General features: G+C 32.2%; 1 protein-coding gene across 5 annotated transcripts in view; it reads right to left on the reverse strand.

Moving 5' to 3' along the window:
* The window catches only part of USP34 (ubiquitin specific peptidase 34), a 224607-nt gene that overhangs the window by 50896 nt on the left and 157311 nt on the right, over window positions 1–16400 (reverse strand). For all 5 annotated transcript variants that reach the window (XR_006269446.1, XM_043468840.1, XM_043468843.1 and 2 more), the window contains 12 exons: window positions 15695–15847; window positions 14647–14751; window positions 12705–12760; window positions 12493–12613; window positions 8036–8219; window positions 7376–7536; window positions 5143–5208; window positions 3007–3153; window positions 2862–2918; window positions 2689–2766; window positions 2180–2274; window positions 15–187 (listed from right to left, as the gene is read on the reverse strand). Coding sequence is in view for 4 of the 5 variants with exons in the window: in XM_043468840.1 (XP_043324775.1) it covers window positions 15–187; window positions 2180–2274; window positions 2689–2766; window positions 2862–2918; window positions 3007–3153; window positions 5143–5208; window positions 7376–7536; window positions 8036–8219; window positions 12493–12613; window positions 12705–12760; window positions 14647–14751; window positions 15695–15847 (1396 nt within the window). In the remaining variant the exon portion in view is untranslated. The remainder of the gene's footprint in view (window positions 1–14; window positions 188–2179; window positions 2275–2688; window positions 2767–2861; window positions 2919–3006; window positions 3154–5142; window positions 5209–7375; window positions 7537–8035; window positions 8220–12492; window positions 12614–12704; window positions 12761–14646; window positions 14752–15694; window positions 15848–16400) is intronic.

Consider the following 16400-nt stretch of genomic DNA (forward strand, 5'->3'; position numbering starts at 1 on the left):
AAATTTTGCATTACCTTCTTTCCTGTCACTCTTTCCCATAAGGAAATCTTCTGTATAGGGTGTCATATCCAAACGTAATGGGAAGGAAAAGTGTGTATTCACTTTTTCTTTCATCATTGTGACCATATTAAATGTGTACCTCATAGTATTGAAACTTAGAATCCGAGGCAATTTCTTAAAACATGCTCTGAAAGACAAAAACAAAAGTTGTTAAAAATTATCTTTCAAAAGTATTCTAGCTATTATCAATTACATTTATGCTACATTTATTTCCATATTCTATTCAGAGTAATAATAGTACTCTGAATCATGCTCTTATTAAATCTATCAATCTATCCCCTTATGAGATTTTCTATTCTGAAATAACTTCCCCACGTCTAGATAGGAAAAACAAATGAAAAACTACAGTAGACTGTAGAATATGCCATGAGGAGGATGGGAGAGCAAAGCACAGTCTTCTGAGTTAGATAAGATTATTTGGGAACCATTAGCATATCAGTAGAGAGTGGCATGGTAGTAGATAAAATTTTTCAGCAAAAAATGAGTAAACTGAGAAAACCAGTGCTTGAAGACAGAACAGAGTATAATCGGTTAAACACTTACTATGTTATTATAGACATCTAGAAGTATGATAAGAGCACAAAATGACTGAATAATATTTTTCTTGGGAGATAATTTGACAATATTTAAAAAACACAGTAGAATCGTATTAGCCAAATTAAAGGAATGATTCAAAAGGAAAGTTATCAAGAACAATAGATTTATTCAATAAGCTTATTCCAAACTTAATGAATAAATAAGAGATTCTATAAGAATGGAGCATCTCAATTATCTTTCATGGACTTCTAATTACATTACTCCACAGTAATAAACTTTTGCCTGACTCCAGTCTGTTTTAACTCCTTAACTTCTGGCCTAACCTCTCGTCAGATGAGTTTGTCTTCTACATGTAACTGCCTGCACAGCTATGCTTTGAGTGTATTCATTTATAACTTTTCTCTTTTGCAACCAACTTGACTTCTGGAGACTGAGAAAAAGAATACCATTCTTTTCAAGTGCATATTTATCTGGGAAAAGTCTTCTATTAAGCAATTTGAAAAGAAAGCTTTTCATTCACTGTCTTCAAACATGCTCAGATCTACTTCATGTAGAAAACTCCTCTGCTTGATTTCAAAGTTCTTTCTAAAGTCCATCTTTCTTTCTGTTTCTTACTGCCAAACTTCTAAAATGATGATCTATATACTTTGTGTCATGTTCTCTGATGACTCTGCTTCTATTACTACAACCTGACGGAAACATCACTAAACTATCTTTTTGAAAAATTTAATGATTTTATTTAGCTGTTATTTTTTTCCTCATCTCTGCGAACTATGTCAATTGAATGAATACCTTCTTGAAATTCTCTTCCCCAGATTCTGGGTTACCATAATATCCTGATTCTTTTCCCTTCCTGACTTTCATTCTGTCACTTTTTCTTCTTTATTTTTAGGTTGGCAAAGGTCTGAGTTCTTTGCAACAGTTATGTTCTTTCTCAGGCAAATGTTCTGATGGCTTCAATCAACTATGCAAATAATCCTCAAATCCAGATGTTAATCATTTGGTGTCACTGTGTATTAGCAATCTTATTTTCTATTACCATAAATGCAAATCCTCTACTTAAGGCAAGGTGGTCAAATCCCAGACTTTTAGTACTTATAAGGTCATTACTATTTCTCTGCCTGTGTTCTTAGTAATGAACTACATAATCTTTCAATCTAATTTCTATTCAGTGTTCAAGGGTAGGATTGAAACATCTCTACCGAAACTACTCTCTGTCCTAAAACCAACCATCTCGTGGCTGGCTCTACAGAAAAAAATCTCACTTTAGAAGTTCAGAGAAAATCTTCAGCTCATGAGTAGATTCTTTATCATGTTCCACTGAGTGCATGGGAAAGGACTAAGCAATCATACACACCTTGTTAAATATTTGATTAATAAAAAAAAAATTAAGAGAGTTTGAATGTTTACTTGAATAACTGAACAAAAATTTGCTGTGTAAGAATGAGCTCCAAGCAGCTGATTATATCATGTAATCATGTAATTTTCATAAAAATATAACATTAATTTATCCTAAGTTTGTGTTTTACTTCTATTTGATGATTTATCAAAATGACAAAAATTAGGTTTCAAAAAAGCATACCTTTTTTCAGCTCGTACTTTTTTCCCACAATGAGAACAAGTATACATGTTGTCACCTTCTAAAGTATCTTTAATAGTAACTTCATCAAGAGATTCCTGTTTACACATTTAAGAGTTTCATATTATTATTTGCAACATGCAAAAACCACAAGAAGCATTCATTACAATTTGAACAGAATGCACAGAGGAAAACAAAGTTTTTATTTTTAAAAATGAACTCTTAAATTTAGTAAAAAATTGACAAGGTGCTCGGAATCTTACTAAATATTTTTAAAACTCAACTATTTAAATTTTGATTAGGAAAAATCAGTTCTGTGGTCTACCTTTAATTCTTATTTGAGTAACATCGCAAGAAGAAAATAAGTGAAAACATGAAAATTTTCTCCCCAAAGTAACAAACAGAAGCCTGCTCTCTCTCTATATATAAAAATATATATGTGTGTGTGTGTGTATATATACACAAATAGTTGAAAAGCAGGAAAAAAATTTAAAAATATATACATTACTCACATAAATATTCTTCATATCAGCCACCTGGCACCTCACAGTATAAAACTCTTCAGCAGTCTGACTAACATGTTCACAATCCTAGTCAATCAATAGCCAAAAATTGGTAAATTCTCATAATAAGCTAAAACATACATAAAAATTTTCAAAAAGCAAAAAACAGGAAGAATACTTACCAAGGACACAACATTGTTTGTAATTACACCTCCAAACAAACTTTTGACAGTATTTTTCTTTAAAAAAAAAAAAATACAAACAAAATTCAGTAATTTAGAATTGACCAAATCTCTAAAAATTTCAAAGGAACATTACAGTACTAACCAGTTCTGGAGACATTTCTTCAATTTTAGTAATCAGATCAGTAAAAAACTCTGTCATATCTTTCTGCTCCCCAGTGTTCAAAGGCTGCTTATCCATGGTGTATGTTTTACAGAAAGGTCTAGGATTATATGCCTTGCATTCACTCTCCTGTGAAAGAAAAGGGTTTTTGTGTAAGGAGGAGGATTATCAAGCAATCAAATAAATGTACCTCTCAAATAACAATAAAAAAAGTATCACAAGATTCTTGAATAAACAACAATAAAACAGGTAAATAAAATCTTTGTAAATCTACATAGAAAGAACTATATACTCTATTTCATTTTTGTTTTTGATTCTCACTCTAGTATTCATGGACTTCCCTGGTGACTCAGCAGTAAAGAATCCACCTGCAAAGCGGGAGACCTGGGTTCAATCCCTGGGTTGGGAAGATCCCCTGGAGGAGGGCATGGCAACCCACTCCAGTATTCTTGGCCTGGGAAATCCCATGGACAGAGGAGCCTGGCAGGGTCCAAGGGGTCGCGAAGAGTCAGACACAACTGAGCGACTAAGCACAGCACATGGCATTTTCAGTTTAATAGTCTTGGTGCCAGAAGATGCTTAAGGTACCATAAGCTAAGAAATTTTCATTTTTTTTAAGTCTAGGAATTTCTAGGAAGGAATTTGGGATGCAGACTTGTTTTGTGAAGCATAAAATCAAAGCCTTTACAGGGTGAATAAACTTTCCTATCTGAACTTTGGTTTAGTAGTGGTTTAAAACAGCAGTAATACTCAAAGCCCGCATCTGTGACTCTAATTCAATAAAATTCTCCCACAGCAGAATAGAAATCAATAAATGTGACTTCAGCAAGCCTATCAACAATTGATGTTTGTCAAGAGAGGGGAAAAAAAGGAAGTATTTTCCTCTGGTAAATCCCTATCATAGCACGTATGTCTTTGACCAAACAAGATAATGAATCAGCAGAAGTTATCTTTTATTGTCTTATTTTCCTACAGCCCCCAAATTTGCTACCTAAAAGCTATTTCTGCTTTTTCAAGTTTCCACATCAATAATACAGCTCACTAATACTCAAAGAAATCAATTATATAACTAATATCAAATGATTATTACTGTGTTACAAAGAATCAACCAGATGTCATGTGGCAGCTTTTTACCCCAGGTAATAAATTGTGAAAACCATGATTTAAAAAAACAATAAAAAGCAGTAAAACTGCTTTGTCAGTTCAAATAGCATGTTCCAACTCTGTTAAAAGATTATAAGTGGAATCAAGGGATAACTAACAAATTTTTTAATTTTGTTTCAAAAATCTCATTTACTGAGTTTTCATTAAGTCTCAAAAGATGAAATACACAGGAATAAATAAAATAAGACCTCTTTCCTCAAAATTCTAGTAGGTGAGACAAGTAACTTTCAATACAAGTACTTGTATAACAAAAGTATGGTGACAAGGAGATACTCTGGAACTTGGTCACTCAGGGGACACCTTCTCAAGAAAACCAAGTTGCTTCCTGAAGGATGAGAAAGGGAAGAAAATGGAGAAGAGTGCTCATGGAGGAGAGCTGCAGGCAGTAGGAGCAGCATGAATAACTGCACAAGCGAGGAAGCAAAAAGTGACGCACTGCTCTGGCTTCCAGTTACTACAGGGTGAGGCTGGATGTGGGCAGTGGGGCGGGATATAAAAAAGGAGGTTGACGGGAAGGGAATACATGCCATCCTGGCTGGACCTGAACACCAAAATTAATTTCATAATAAAGAACCACTGAGGAATTTTAACCAGAGGAGTAGTATTTTAAGATTTGCTATTTTTTAACGATTAATTTTATAGTTTTACGGGCAGAAACTAAGAAAGACAAAGAAAAACCAGTCAGAAAATCCTAAGACTAAAGGGTGGGGGTGACCTTGTGATGAAAGATGGATCGGATATAATAAATTCTTCAAAGGATAAATTAACAAAAATGCAGATGACTGAAATATGACAGTTAAAATTCACTATGATAAAGAACATCAGCAACTGACAGTCAGTTTGAAAAATCAGAGTAGATAGTCACGACAGGCCAATACTCTTGAATTCCAATTAAAGTTTTCTTTGGTCAATGGGTATATCTAACTAGTTTCCATATCTGATTCTCAAACATACCATTAAATATGTAAACATTTTTTGAAGCTCCAGAAGAGTGGTCTTATGCTTCATATCTTCAGAATACTGTAAATAAAGAAAAAACCTTCCATTAAAACATACTGATGATGATGGTAAATTAGATATTTTAGAAAAGAAAGCATTAAAATGTGCTCAACACTGTTTTCATTCTCTTAGCCACATGTAGGAAAAACACACAGTCTATTTTCTTTAGCAATTTTAGCATTTTAAAAATTGAAGTATTTTGTTCATTATACAAATACAGCCATCATTATTATGTAAGGAAACTAAATAAGGAAATCTTAAAACTACTTTACTTATCAGTACTTATTTGGTTCAATGTTGGTTTACAAGTTGGCAGTTTTGCAAGAACAGAAAACATCTTTTCCAGGAACAAATCCACACATTAAAAAATACACTCATCTAGTCATACCTTCATTTTTTTTCTAGAACAGTAGATCCTTAACACTGCAGGGTAATACTGGCCAATTTCTTTGAAAATCCTCTAAATTTTCAAGTACATTAACTGAGATTTAGGATTCTGGCTACACTCATTTACTGGAGACTTGGATCAGAACACCAGCCTTATAGGAGCGTCTCACATTCATGCTAGGGCACTTGTTAGATATACTCTATCTCATTAAAATTTTAAAATAACCAATAAAGTAGTTAATATTCTCTTTACAAATTATTACCTGTCATAATTTTGAAGAAGCAGATGAATCTTGAAGACATTATGCTAAGTGAAATAAGTCAGTCACAAAAGGGCTAATATTGCATGATTCCACTTATGAGGTACTGAGAGTAGTTCAAATTCATAGAGACAGAAGTAGAACAGTGGTTGCAAGGGATATGGGTGAAAAAAGAATGGGGAGCAAAGTATTTAATGGATACAGAGTTTCATTTGGGGTAGGTGAAAAAATTCTGGAGTTTGATGTGTTAATGATTACAGTGTGAATATACCTAATACCACACAACTGTACACTTATAAATGGTTAATAGGATAAACTTTATACTGTGTATATTCAGCCACAATTAAAATACATGCAGTTTTCTTTAATCTTTCCGTGCAAATCTGAAAAGGAAATAATAAAAATGACATTTTCATGTAAATAATCAAGTGCTCATTTGACGAAAGCACTTTCCAAAATCATGTCAAATTTCTATTCTGTAAGAATTCCTTATGTAGAGACAAGTCTAAATTTAGTTTTTATCCAAAATTACCATTTCTGACATTCATTCATAGTTAACACATGTGATTGTTCTTTCTGTTTCTACATACTAATTCCTGACAATGCTAATGGCTAAAAGGTGATTGTTAATATGAAGAAGATAAAACTATAAAGTGTGGTTAAGTCATCTCCTAAAAAGAAAATCACTGAAAACACGCTTCTTTAATAAGTGGTTCTATAGTTATACAAATGGGGACAACCTTTAGTCACAAAACTTTACACATGCCTAATGAAATCAATTTCTAATTATAATCAGTTAGATGATAAAGACATCAATTTAACTAAAGCCAACAACAAAAAAAAGAAACCCATTTGAGTATATTGTAAATTTGGAGACTCTGAAGGACACCTTAAACATAGGAAGTATTCACTGAAGATATACAAAGAATTTCAATACTTTGTGGTGGAGGGTGGGGTGGGGGTGGGAATGCAAGGACATCAAGATGACATGTGGAAGAAAACAAAAACTCAAGCATAAAGAAAGTCTGTCAAAAACTTATAAAAGCAGTCCAGAAGGCAAACTAAAAAACAGCCCATGGCAAACAAAGAATGAAAACTACAAAGAAAAAATTAACAAAAATAACACAAAGTAGAGCTTAAATAAACTAGGCCACAATCAAATTTACCTTAGAATATTAAAAAATAACAAGTTCAGTGATTCTAATAATAATTTCCTACTTTGTTTTAGGCTTTGCTTATTTTCTATGTAAGTAAAATTTATATTTATTTTTACTGAAAATACCGTGTTCATTCAATGCACTGAGTGTGTATATTCCACAACTGTATTTTCCTTTGCTAAATAAATTATACTGTGGTGTTTGGAATAATCAATTGAAATATTAAAATAATTCAAATATATATGTTAGCAAAATATCCAATTTTGTCAATTTTAATTAAAATTATTTTCTCAAACAATATTTACTAAACTGAATCAGGGTCTATCAACAAAGTTTTAAAATTCTGTTTTAAAGTTTTAACTTTTAAAGTACAGAAAACTGTACCTTAGCAGTGAAAACAGCCTGTCTTGCCTCAGGTATCATATAAAGTTGCTGAATAGTAGAAGCCAAGTAACAAGTAGCTCCGAGGTTAGTCAGGCCAACAAATCTACACTCAGCACGGACATCTTCATGAGGCCAGTAGTCCCATTTATAAGGTGCATGAGCTGCTGAAAAAAGGAGGGAGAAAAAGACACCCCCAAACAAACTATTAAACATAATGTATTCTGCTTTCACTAACAGTCACTACACCTGTTACTTATTTAATTCATATACATATTATTTATTTTATATTACTCATTTAGTTCACATACCTAAAATATTTGGTACATTTTAAACACACAGTAAAACTAACTCATTCCTAAGTATTCAAAAGACTGTCAGAACATGACTTTACTTGACACTAATTTATTTAACCCAAAAATGCCAACGTATTTCACATACCTCTGAAAAAGTTTATCACACTGTTGTTTTAAATTCAAAAATCAGTATTTCCTTTTTAACTTCATAGATCCTAGCATCAATAGTTTACAATGTTAAAACATATGAATGGTGAATTCTGTCTTCACCATATGAATGGTGAATTCTGTCTTTAAATCATGCCCTCCAAAATCTTATTTCCATGAACAAAATTGACAAAGATTAAAGGAAAAGAAGAATGCTTACACTGCATGTGTTGTGCCATAACCCAGTTATGTATTAATCTGTAGTTTTCAACAGATCCCTTTACCATCTCCACTAGTAAGTCATAAGCAGCAGCTCTTGAAGAATGTGATTTGCACTTTGGCTGTTGTCTATCTTTTAGACTAGGCAACAAAAACAGGAGATTGAAGATATCTCTTAAAAATTCCTGGGGGGAAAAAAAAAGACCAAGTATATTATCCAAACTTGGAAATTAATGATATCCCAAATATAGTTAAGTTCTATAGAATAAATTGGACTATATGACAATCAAAAGTTTACTAAAAGACTGTTTTAAAACTTAAAGGAACATCACATACCATCATCTGAAAGTATTCCCAAACCTCATTTCTCTTAGAGAAAGTAAAATGGAAGAAGGCGCTCAACTTTACTTTTCTCTCCCTCCTAATACCTGATCGTTTCGAGTCCCAACAACAGTATATTGTTTTCCACACCATTCAGTGATCAAACATTTTAACTTAGGACTCATTACTCCCTATCTTGACTTTCTCTGTATTTACTTAAGTTTCTCCTCATTTCACTCTAATAATTATAGTAGTAGTAGCAACAGCAGCAATTCACTCATAATGTGCACTTACAAATGCCAGATACTATTCAGAAGCCTCAAAACAAACAAAGCACAAAAAAGGTTAGACCAGGAAGGTGCTGTAGTAAGGAATTACAACACCAAGCTCTTAACTTCAATAACAGTGAAGTTCAAACTGAGGTGCAAGGCTTAACCATGTAAAATACATCCTACAGGTGTTTTTCCCTAATCTGCCTGAGAAAGGATCACTTTTCCCACATGTTCTTTAATTGGTCCTTTCCTACCACTCCAAAGAAAGTTATCTCCCTCACCCATCTCAAGTAGTACAATGGTATACTGCTCTGGGGTATAAAACCTCCTGGGCTACTAGGTAGAAAAGAGGTAATATTGTTAAAGACTGAAACTGCTATCCTTAGAAAAGGCTGCATTTTAAGCTTGGCTCTTGGCTGTTGTCTGAACACTTGAATGCTGAACAGTTCCCTCCTCTGTTATAAAACTTTCCTGAAGTGATAAAAGTGGCCTACTATAGCTATCTGTATTTGGTTTATGCAGAATACTTGCTTTTCATCTGAGAGTCTGGAATTTCAGTAACTGTGGTCAGTTATGCAGGGTATTGTGTGCCTACATGACGCAACCCCTGATAAAACCCCTGAACTGCTTGGCTGAAGAGAGCATCCCAGGCAGACAGCACCTCAACGTCACAATCACTGCTGGGGGAATTAAGCACATCTTATGCAACTCCTCTGGAAGGGGACTCTTAGAAGGGCATACCAGGTTTCCACCACATCTGGCCCCATACTTTTTCTTTGCTGAATAACAGCTTTGTCATGAATACAATTACATGCTGAGTCCTCTGAGTCCTTCTAGTGAATCACCAAATCTGGGAGTGGCCTTGGGACCCTCTGACACAGGTACCAAATGAAGGACAATTTAGAATATTTTCCCATTAATGATCTCACGTCCTCCATCTCACTGTTGTCAAAGAGAGTACAGTGCATAGTTCCCGACTTGGCAAAGAAAACTAAGTCTGGCTAAGAAATACGGAAGGTGAACAGAGGCTTATTTTATATAGCTGATACACTGACAATGAGGTTATGTCTCATCTCTTCTATAATTGAGAAGGAGAAGACTGTCTTGGAGACACAGAGTGGCATGTTCACATGAACTGGAAAATATAAATCACTCACTCAAACAGAAATAAAATTGCCTAGTAACTAGTTTAACAATGAACTATCTTTCATAGTTTAAATACAGAAACTAAAAAAGCTAAATATCCATAGCTTCAAAGTTTTGACAAAATATACTTAAGGCCTGTGATAAAAGTATTTTAATTAAAATATTAGGGTTGGTAAAACCATGCTGAAATGAACAATACTTTTATTTTCCTCACTCTGAGTTTACCAGGAAAGCAGGTGACCTTAAGTCAAAGAGTAATACATACATTAACATGTGTTAGTAGCTGTCATGTCTGACTCTTTGTGACCCCATGGACTGTAGCCCATCAGGCTTCTCAGTCCATGGAATTCTCCAGGCAAGAATACTGGAGTAGGCTGTCATTCCCTTCTCCAAGGATCTTCACAACCCAGGGATCATACCTGCATTTCCTACATTGCAAGCAACTTCTTTACCATCTAAAGCCCATATTAACAGTAGGAATGGAAGGAGTTTTAACCATGCTATTTCTCTGAATTTCTTCTGAATTATGTGTCAAAGATTATACTCTTTTTGACCTATCTAGATCAAAAATTATAATGTACCATTTTAACAGTACAGCCATTCCTGTACACTTCACAGAAAGAAGAACCTCAAAAATTGTAATGTACCATTATAATGGTACAGCCATTTCGGTATACTTCACAGAAAGAAGAATCTCAAACAGATACCTGAGAGAATAGGTCTGAGTGTAATGTTTGACACGTAATTTAGAAGAAATTTGAAGAGTTAAATAACATTGTTAAAACTCCTTCCATTCCTACTGTAAACAACATGTAAACAAGGTTTCTCACAATTTATATCTCTAGAAAAATAAAGTAGGAACAGAAAATCTAAAAACAATAAGTTAACTTAAGGTGGCCTGCAACAAATTCATATACACAAATCCTTATTCTACATAAACAGCTAATTAGAAAACAAAATTGAAGAAGAGAGTCCATTTATGATACCTAAGAAAGAAAACTCTGAAGAAGAATCTTAATTAAAAATTCCTAAAATTCAAATTCTAAATGACAATATTAAATTGGAAAACACAAAAAGACTGGTCTTCATAAATAAGAAGACAAATACTGCTCTTATACAGGCAATTTACTATAATTTTAATATTTTCTATATCAAGCCATAAATTTAACACAACCCCAATTTGAAAAGTATCAGAATTTAAATTTTTGAAAGAATGAGACACACTGATTCTAAAGTTCGCTGTGGAAAAATAAACAACCAAAACAATTCTGAAAAGGACTAATAATGAAGATGGACAATCTCCATAAGACATTAACTGAAAACTGTAACTCTACTTAATTAGAATACAACACTGGAGAATGAACAGATCCATAGATTGAAACAGAAAGACCAGAAACATCCCCAAATATACATGGCACTTTCCTTCATACAAAAATTCTACAAATTATCAAGAAATGGACCATATACATACATACATAAAAGGCAAATGAGGATAGGATTTGAGCAACTCAGAGAAAAAATAATACAAGTAAATGGCTTTCAAACACATGAAAACAAGTATGAATATACAATGGAACAAGTATACAAAGATGTTGACTGCAGTTCTTTTTTTAAACAAATATAGACAACATCAATGTCAATAGTAAAATAATTTCTCTTTTGATGTATTCAAGTTTTTAATGTATTTTCTCTCTTTTTTTGGATTCATTTTAAATGATGAACACAAATCACAGAATCGTATTTACATAACATATACCTTTGTATTTAATACAGCCACAGAAAGTTCTGGAAGGCCATTATCAAAATATCACTTGAAATTAAAATATATAAGAATCTTACATTTATCAGCACTACCTAAAAATTACTTTTTCTTTAAAATGATGTTTTGCTTTATAATGATATGTTATCAGAAAGATCAATTAATAATTTACACTCTGGAATAAAAATTACACGTTGCTTTAAATATAACGTAAGACTTCCACCAAGCAAGACTATAAATAAGTCAAGTTATTCCCAGTGAGAATAATAGAAAAATTTTAAAAGATTCAGGAGAAAACCCACAAAACAGGGCTTTGTGCAATAGGGGTAGTAGCACAGATTTAAGACAGGTAAGACTATCACTTTTAAGTTTATCTTAAGAATCCCTTAGCCCATGTTCATGGGAGACAGACAATCTTCCATTCTGTTGGTTATTCCTGTTTCCTAAGACAATCAGTAACCTCAGGAAAGCAATCCTCCAAACCATAACTTACTTTCCTTAGTGAAAGCACTGACAAAAGTGCCAGTGACAGGAAATAACACAATCTAAAGAGAAATTAGACATTTGTTGGTATAGAGTTATTAGGTGTTATCAGTCAATTATAGAATTTGTGTCAAATGGGCCTTTAAGGTATAAATCAATAAGCATTCTACAATGACTACATTAATTCCATGTGCTATTAGTTCAAAATACTCAATTCTATAAAAATCTATTAAGTACAGACTGCCTCTTCATACTCAGTCACAGTAATTAATACTTGTTCTGCATTCTAAAAACAAGGCTAAGATCTATACTTCTAGGATTCATCTTATTCAAAGTTCACTGTTCCTACCAGTAATAAAGTTCTGACAAACTTTATATTTGTATGTTTAAGAAGATTTAACATATCCACATACAAGGAAACAATATTAAAAAACTTAGTCTTATTTCATACAAATACTTGAATGTGTTATTACCAACCTGTCCTTCCCTTGAAAATTTAAAGGGTGGTTTGTGTTTAATAACGCTTGTTGCAAGCCTTAGGAGTCCTGTAAGCCCATCATCTTCTACATTACCATCTTGATGATCGAGGATCTCCCTGCTACAAAAAATACAAGCAAAACAAGATAGGTCATGCAATTACATCCTTTATCTTTATACAACAAAACCGTCAATTTCACATCAAATTTTACCTTCGAATACAGTCGGCCAAATGCCGTGCCAAAGCATCCAGGTCAAGCAGTGTTGTCTTAATACAAAAAGAAAATACAAAATTCAAATACAGATTTTTACATTTAGTATTTAAGTATTTATTAAAAACAAAACAAAAAAATCCTTTTAAGTAACAAGAATTCTTCAAATTCGTTAACATGCCAATTAAATTATAAATAATATATAACTACTCTTTCCTTATACATAATATCAATGAAATTATAGTTGTAAACACATCATTAATAGTCCTTCAAATAAAAATGAAATATTGGCAATAAATTATGACAGCCATAGTAATTCAATGAGAAAACACTAGGTTTGACTTATTTTTTTAACAATTTTACTGAGATATAATTCACATACCATACAATTCACCAAGATTTGCTTCTAACAGCACCTTTTGAAATAAACTTAAATGTACAGTTCACTTCAGAAATCTTTATTCTCATTATAACTGAGGAAAAAAATTAAAACAGATTTCGTAAAACAGAATCTAATTTAAGAGGATTCACAGGAATTCTCTAGCAGTACAGTAGTTAGGACTCCACGCTTTCAGTGCAGAGGGTGTGGGTTCAGTACCTCATTGGGGCCATAAAATCTTGAAAGCCATGTGGCACAGCCATCAACAAAAAAAAAGAAGATTCTCAAAGAAACTCAGATCAAATATTGTAAAGTAATTAGCCTCCAACTAATAAAAATAAATGGAAAAAAAAAAAAGAAATTCAGATCACCAAGAAGGAAAATTACTTTGACTACCAAGCAAGAAATACCAGATTCCTACTTTAAATGGGCAACCATAGGTTAAAAAAAAAAAAAATTCCATGTCTACCTGGCATTAGTATTTTATGGATAAAGTCAAATACATTAAAATATGTTTTAAGAGGAGGAAGACCTGGAAGTGGTCATCAAAGGAAGTAAGATAAGTAAATACTAGGGATGTAATGTACAACATGGTAAATGTCATTAACATTGCTATATGTTATATAAATTTGTTCAAAGAGTAAAGTGCTCCTTACAAGGAAATAAAATCTCTATTTCTTTAATTTTATATCAGTATGAGATGATAATCTTCAACTATACTTATTGTGGTAATCATTTCATGATGTATGTAAGTCATTATGCTGTATACTTTAAACTTACACAGTGCTGTATGCCAATTATAACTCAGTAAAATTGAAAGAAAAAATTAAAACAGGTTCAATATTGATTTTTAAATTTCTCAAATGTAAAGTAGACTACTGTTCCTTAAAAGTAGAAAGCTCAAATGTTAAAAGGATTTTTAAAATATATAGTGTATATATTGGACTTTGATTGAAATACTTGAAAAAAATTGACAGAAAAGGTTTCCTAAATATTTACATGTAAATTTTTCAAGTGTTTCTCACTTTTCTGTGAGATCAATTAGATTTATTTTAGCTTACTAAATTTATAAAAAGGAAAAAAAATGTTTTATGTGGCCAAGATTTTCTTCAAAATGGACTTGTTTTAAATGTCTTTGTTTAGACAGGAGTATCATTGTAGTCTCATATAACAAAATTAGAAGATCAGAAAACTGATAGTGCTCTTTAGCTTAAAGTGATTGCTATTAACTGCAACTTTATTTTATATACTCAAAATCCATTTACTCTTACAGAAATCTGTATATTTAAAGTCTAAATTTCATACTCCAAATAAGATTTTATACCCAAAGACATAGGAAACTACTGATAAGTACCAAGTAAAGACATATCAACTAAGGTCAAAATAAAATGAAGGAATGAGAGCAAAACACAAAGGTACAAATGAAGTAGAAAAACTATGACATTTTCAATTCATTACAGACTGATAAAAATGCCCTTAATGATAAGGACATATAAATTCATGAATATACATGTACATAATTCAGCTCTATTAACAAGTTAATATAAAATTTTCTGAACATACCTGACTAGCATCCTTTATATGTATGTTGTCAACTAATTTGCACAACAACCAAAAATATTCTTTACATCCAGGTTTTAACATTGGTTCTTCTTCATAATCATCTATCTATTAAAAAAAATTTAAACTTTGTGAAAATAGTTTAAAAGGGGAAAATGAACTTAAAATTATATTTTAAAAACTATTAGGGTTTATTAAAAAAAATTAAATCCCTACAAACTAAACAGTATTCAAAATTTAACTAGAAAATTCTGAAGAAGACACTCCTGGTTTCTTTAATATTAAAACTACTATGTACATAAGTGAATGATGAGAAGTTTGAGGAAAACACTACTCTTAAATTATTTATAAACTACTTGGAAAAGATATGAATAATGTATAATACTAAATAATGTAGTGTCAACTAAAAATTCAATGACAATGCGAAAACACAAGAAACCTACAGAAAATGAGTATCTATAAATCTACCCACATGTAATGGTCTATTATAGTTTTCATATCTGAAAAATAAAGAACATTACATTTCTTACACAGTCAATGAGACAGTAAATATGGAGAAGAAAAATCCTACAATGCATCATATTTCTGAGATTAGTACAATTTATTTATTAATGGGCCCTGAATTTATTATGTGGGAGAAGGGGCTTACAAGGCTAGTACATACATGGGAACTATGAATAAAGTGTATCACAAAGATAAAACAACTGTGATTGAGTAAAGAGAGTGCTACATTTATGATGTTTCTATCATTCAACTTATCAACACAAGGCTCAAAACCTATAAGGACGAATGTTATTTCCAAAACAGAATACCCATGAGAGATCCCACAGAGCTGAAACCAAAGCACATAGAATCTATCCTTAAAGTGTAACATGGACACAATATGTCACAATGCTGTTATTTTAAGAACTATATAACTATCATCCTCCTGGTGAAAACTATAAATAGTAAACAGGTATTCAAAATTACTTGCAAGAATAATACAATGATAAACGTGGGGCAAATGAAAATGCAGAAACAGAAACTGCTGTTGAACACAGGAAAATCTTACCCTGATAGGTTTGAGTGCTTGAGCATCTGGAAGGAACTTCAACAATGTTGACGCAGCCAGTAGCAGAAAAGAGCGATTGATTGAGTCTCCTCCATCCAGCCCTGATAGAGATAACTTATAAAGACCATTGCAAGACTCATGACGGACTGCAGTCTAAACGAAAAAGCAAGTTCCAAAGATAATCTGAGTCAGTGTTAAGAAATTAATCTTAAAGTTGATACGTTGCCAGAAATAACATGTTAGATGGCTTCTTTAATAACATTTTAAAACACAATGTCCTGATCACATACTCAGGCATGTAAATAATACACGATCAAATGAAGTACCCCAAAGTATATAGAGTAATACGTAAAAACATTTTGGAAATTCCCAAATATGGCCATAAAAACAAACCAAATAAATACAAGAACAGATAAATACAAAAAGGATTGAGAAGAGAATATTCATAATAATTTATTTACATGACTAAGTAACAAGAAAAATATTTTCAGAACTAGAAGCAACTTAGAAAGTATTTAAAACAAAATATTTTACAGATTTTAGAATCTTGTTCAAATGTTAGAATAGTTACCTGGTACAGAGCCAGAACAAGAACACATATGCATTCAATCATAGCTAATAATTCTAGAAAATGTTCTCTAAAAAAGATGTGAATATCGTGGCTAAGTGTACTAGTAAGTGTTTCTACTATTTCATTTAGGATATG

This window comes from Cervus canadensis, chromosome 5 (assembly GCF_019320065.1).
Source record: "Cervus canadensis isolate Bull #8, Minnesota chromosome 5, ASM1932006v1, whole genome shotgun sequence".
NCBI classification, from domain to species: domain Eukaryota; kingdom Metazoa; phylum Chordata; class Mammalia; order Artiodactyla; family Cervidae; genus Cervus; species Cervus canadensis.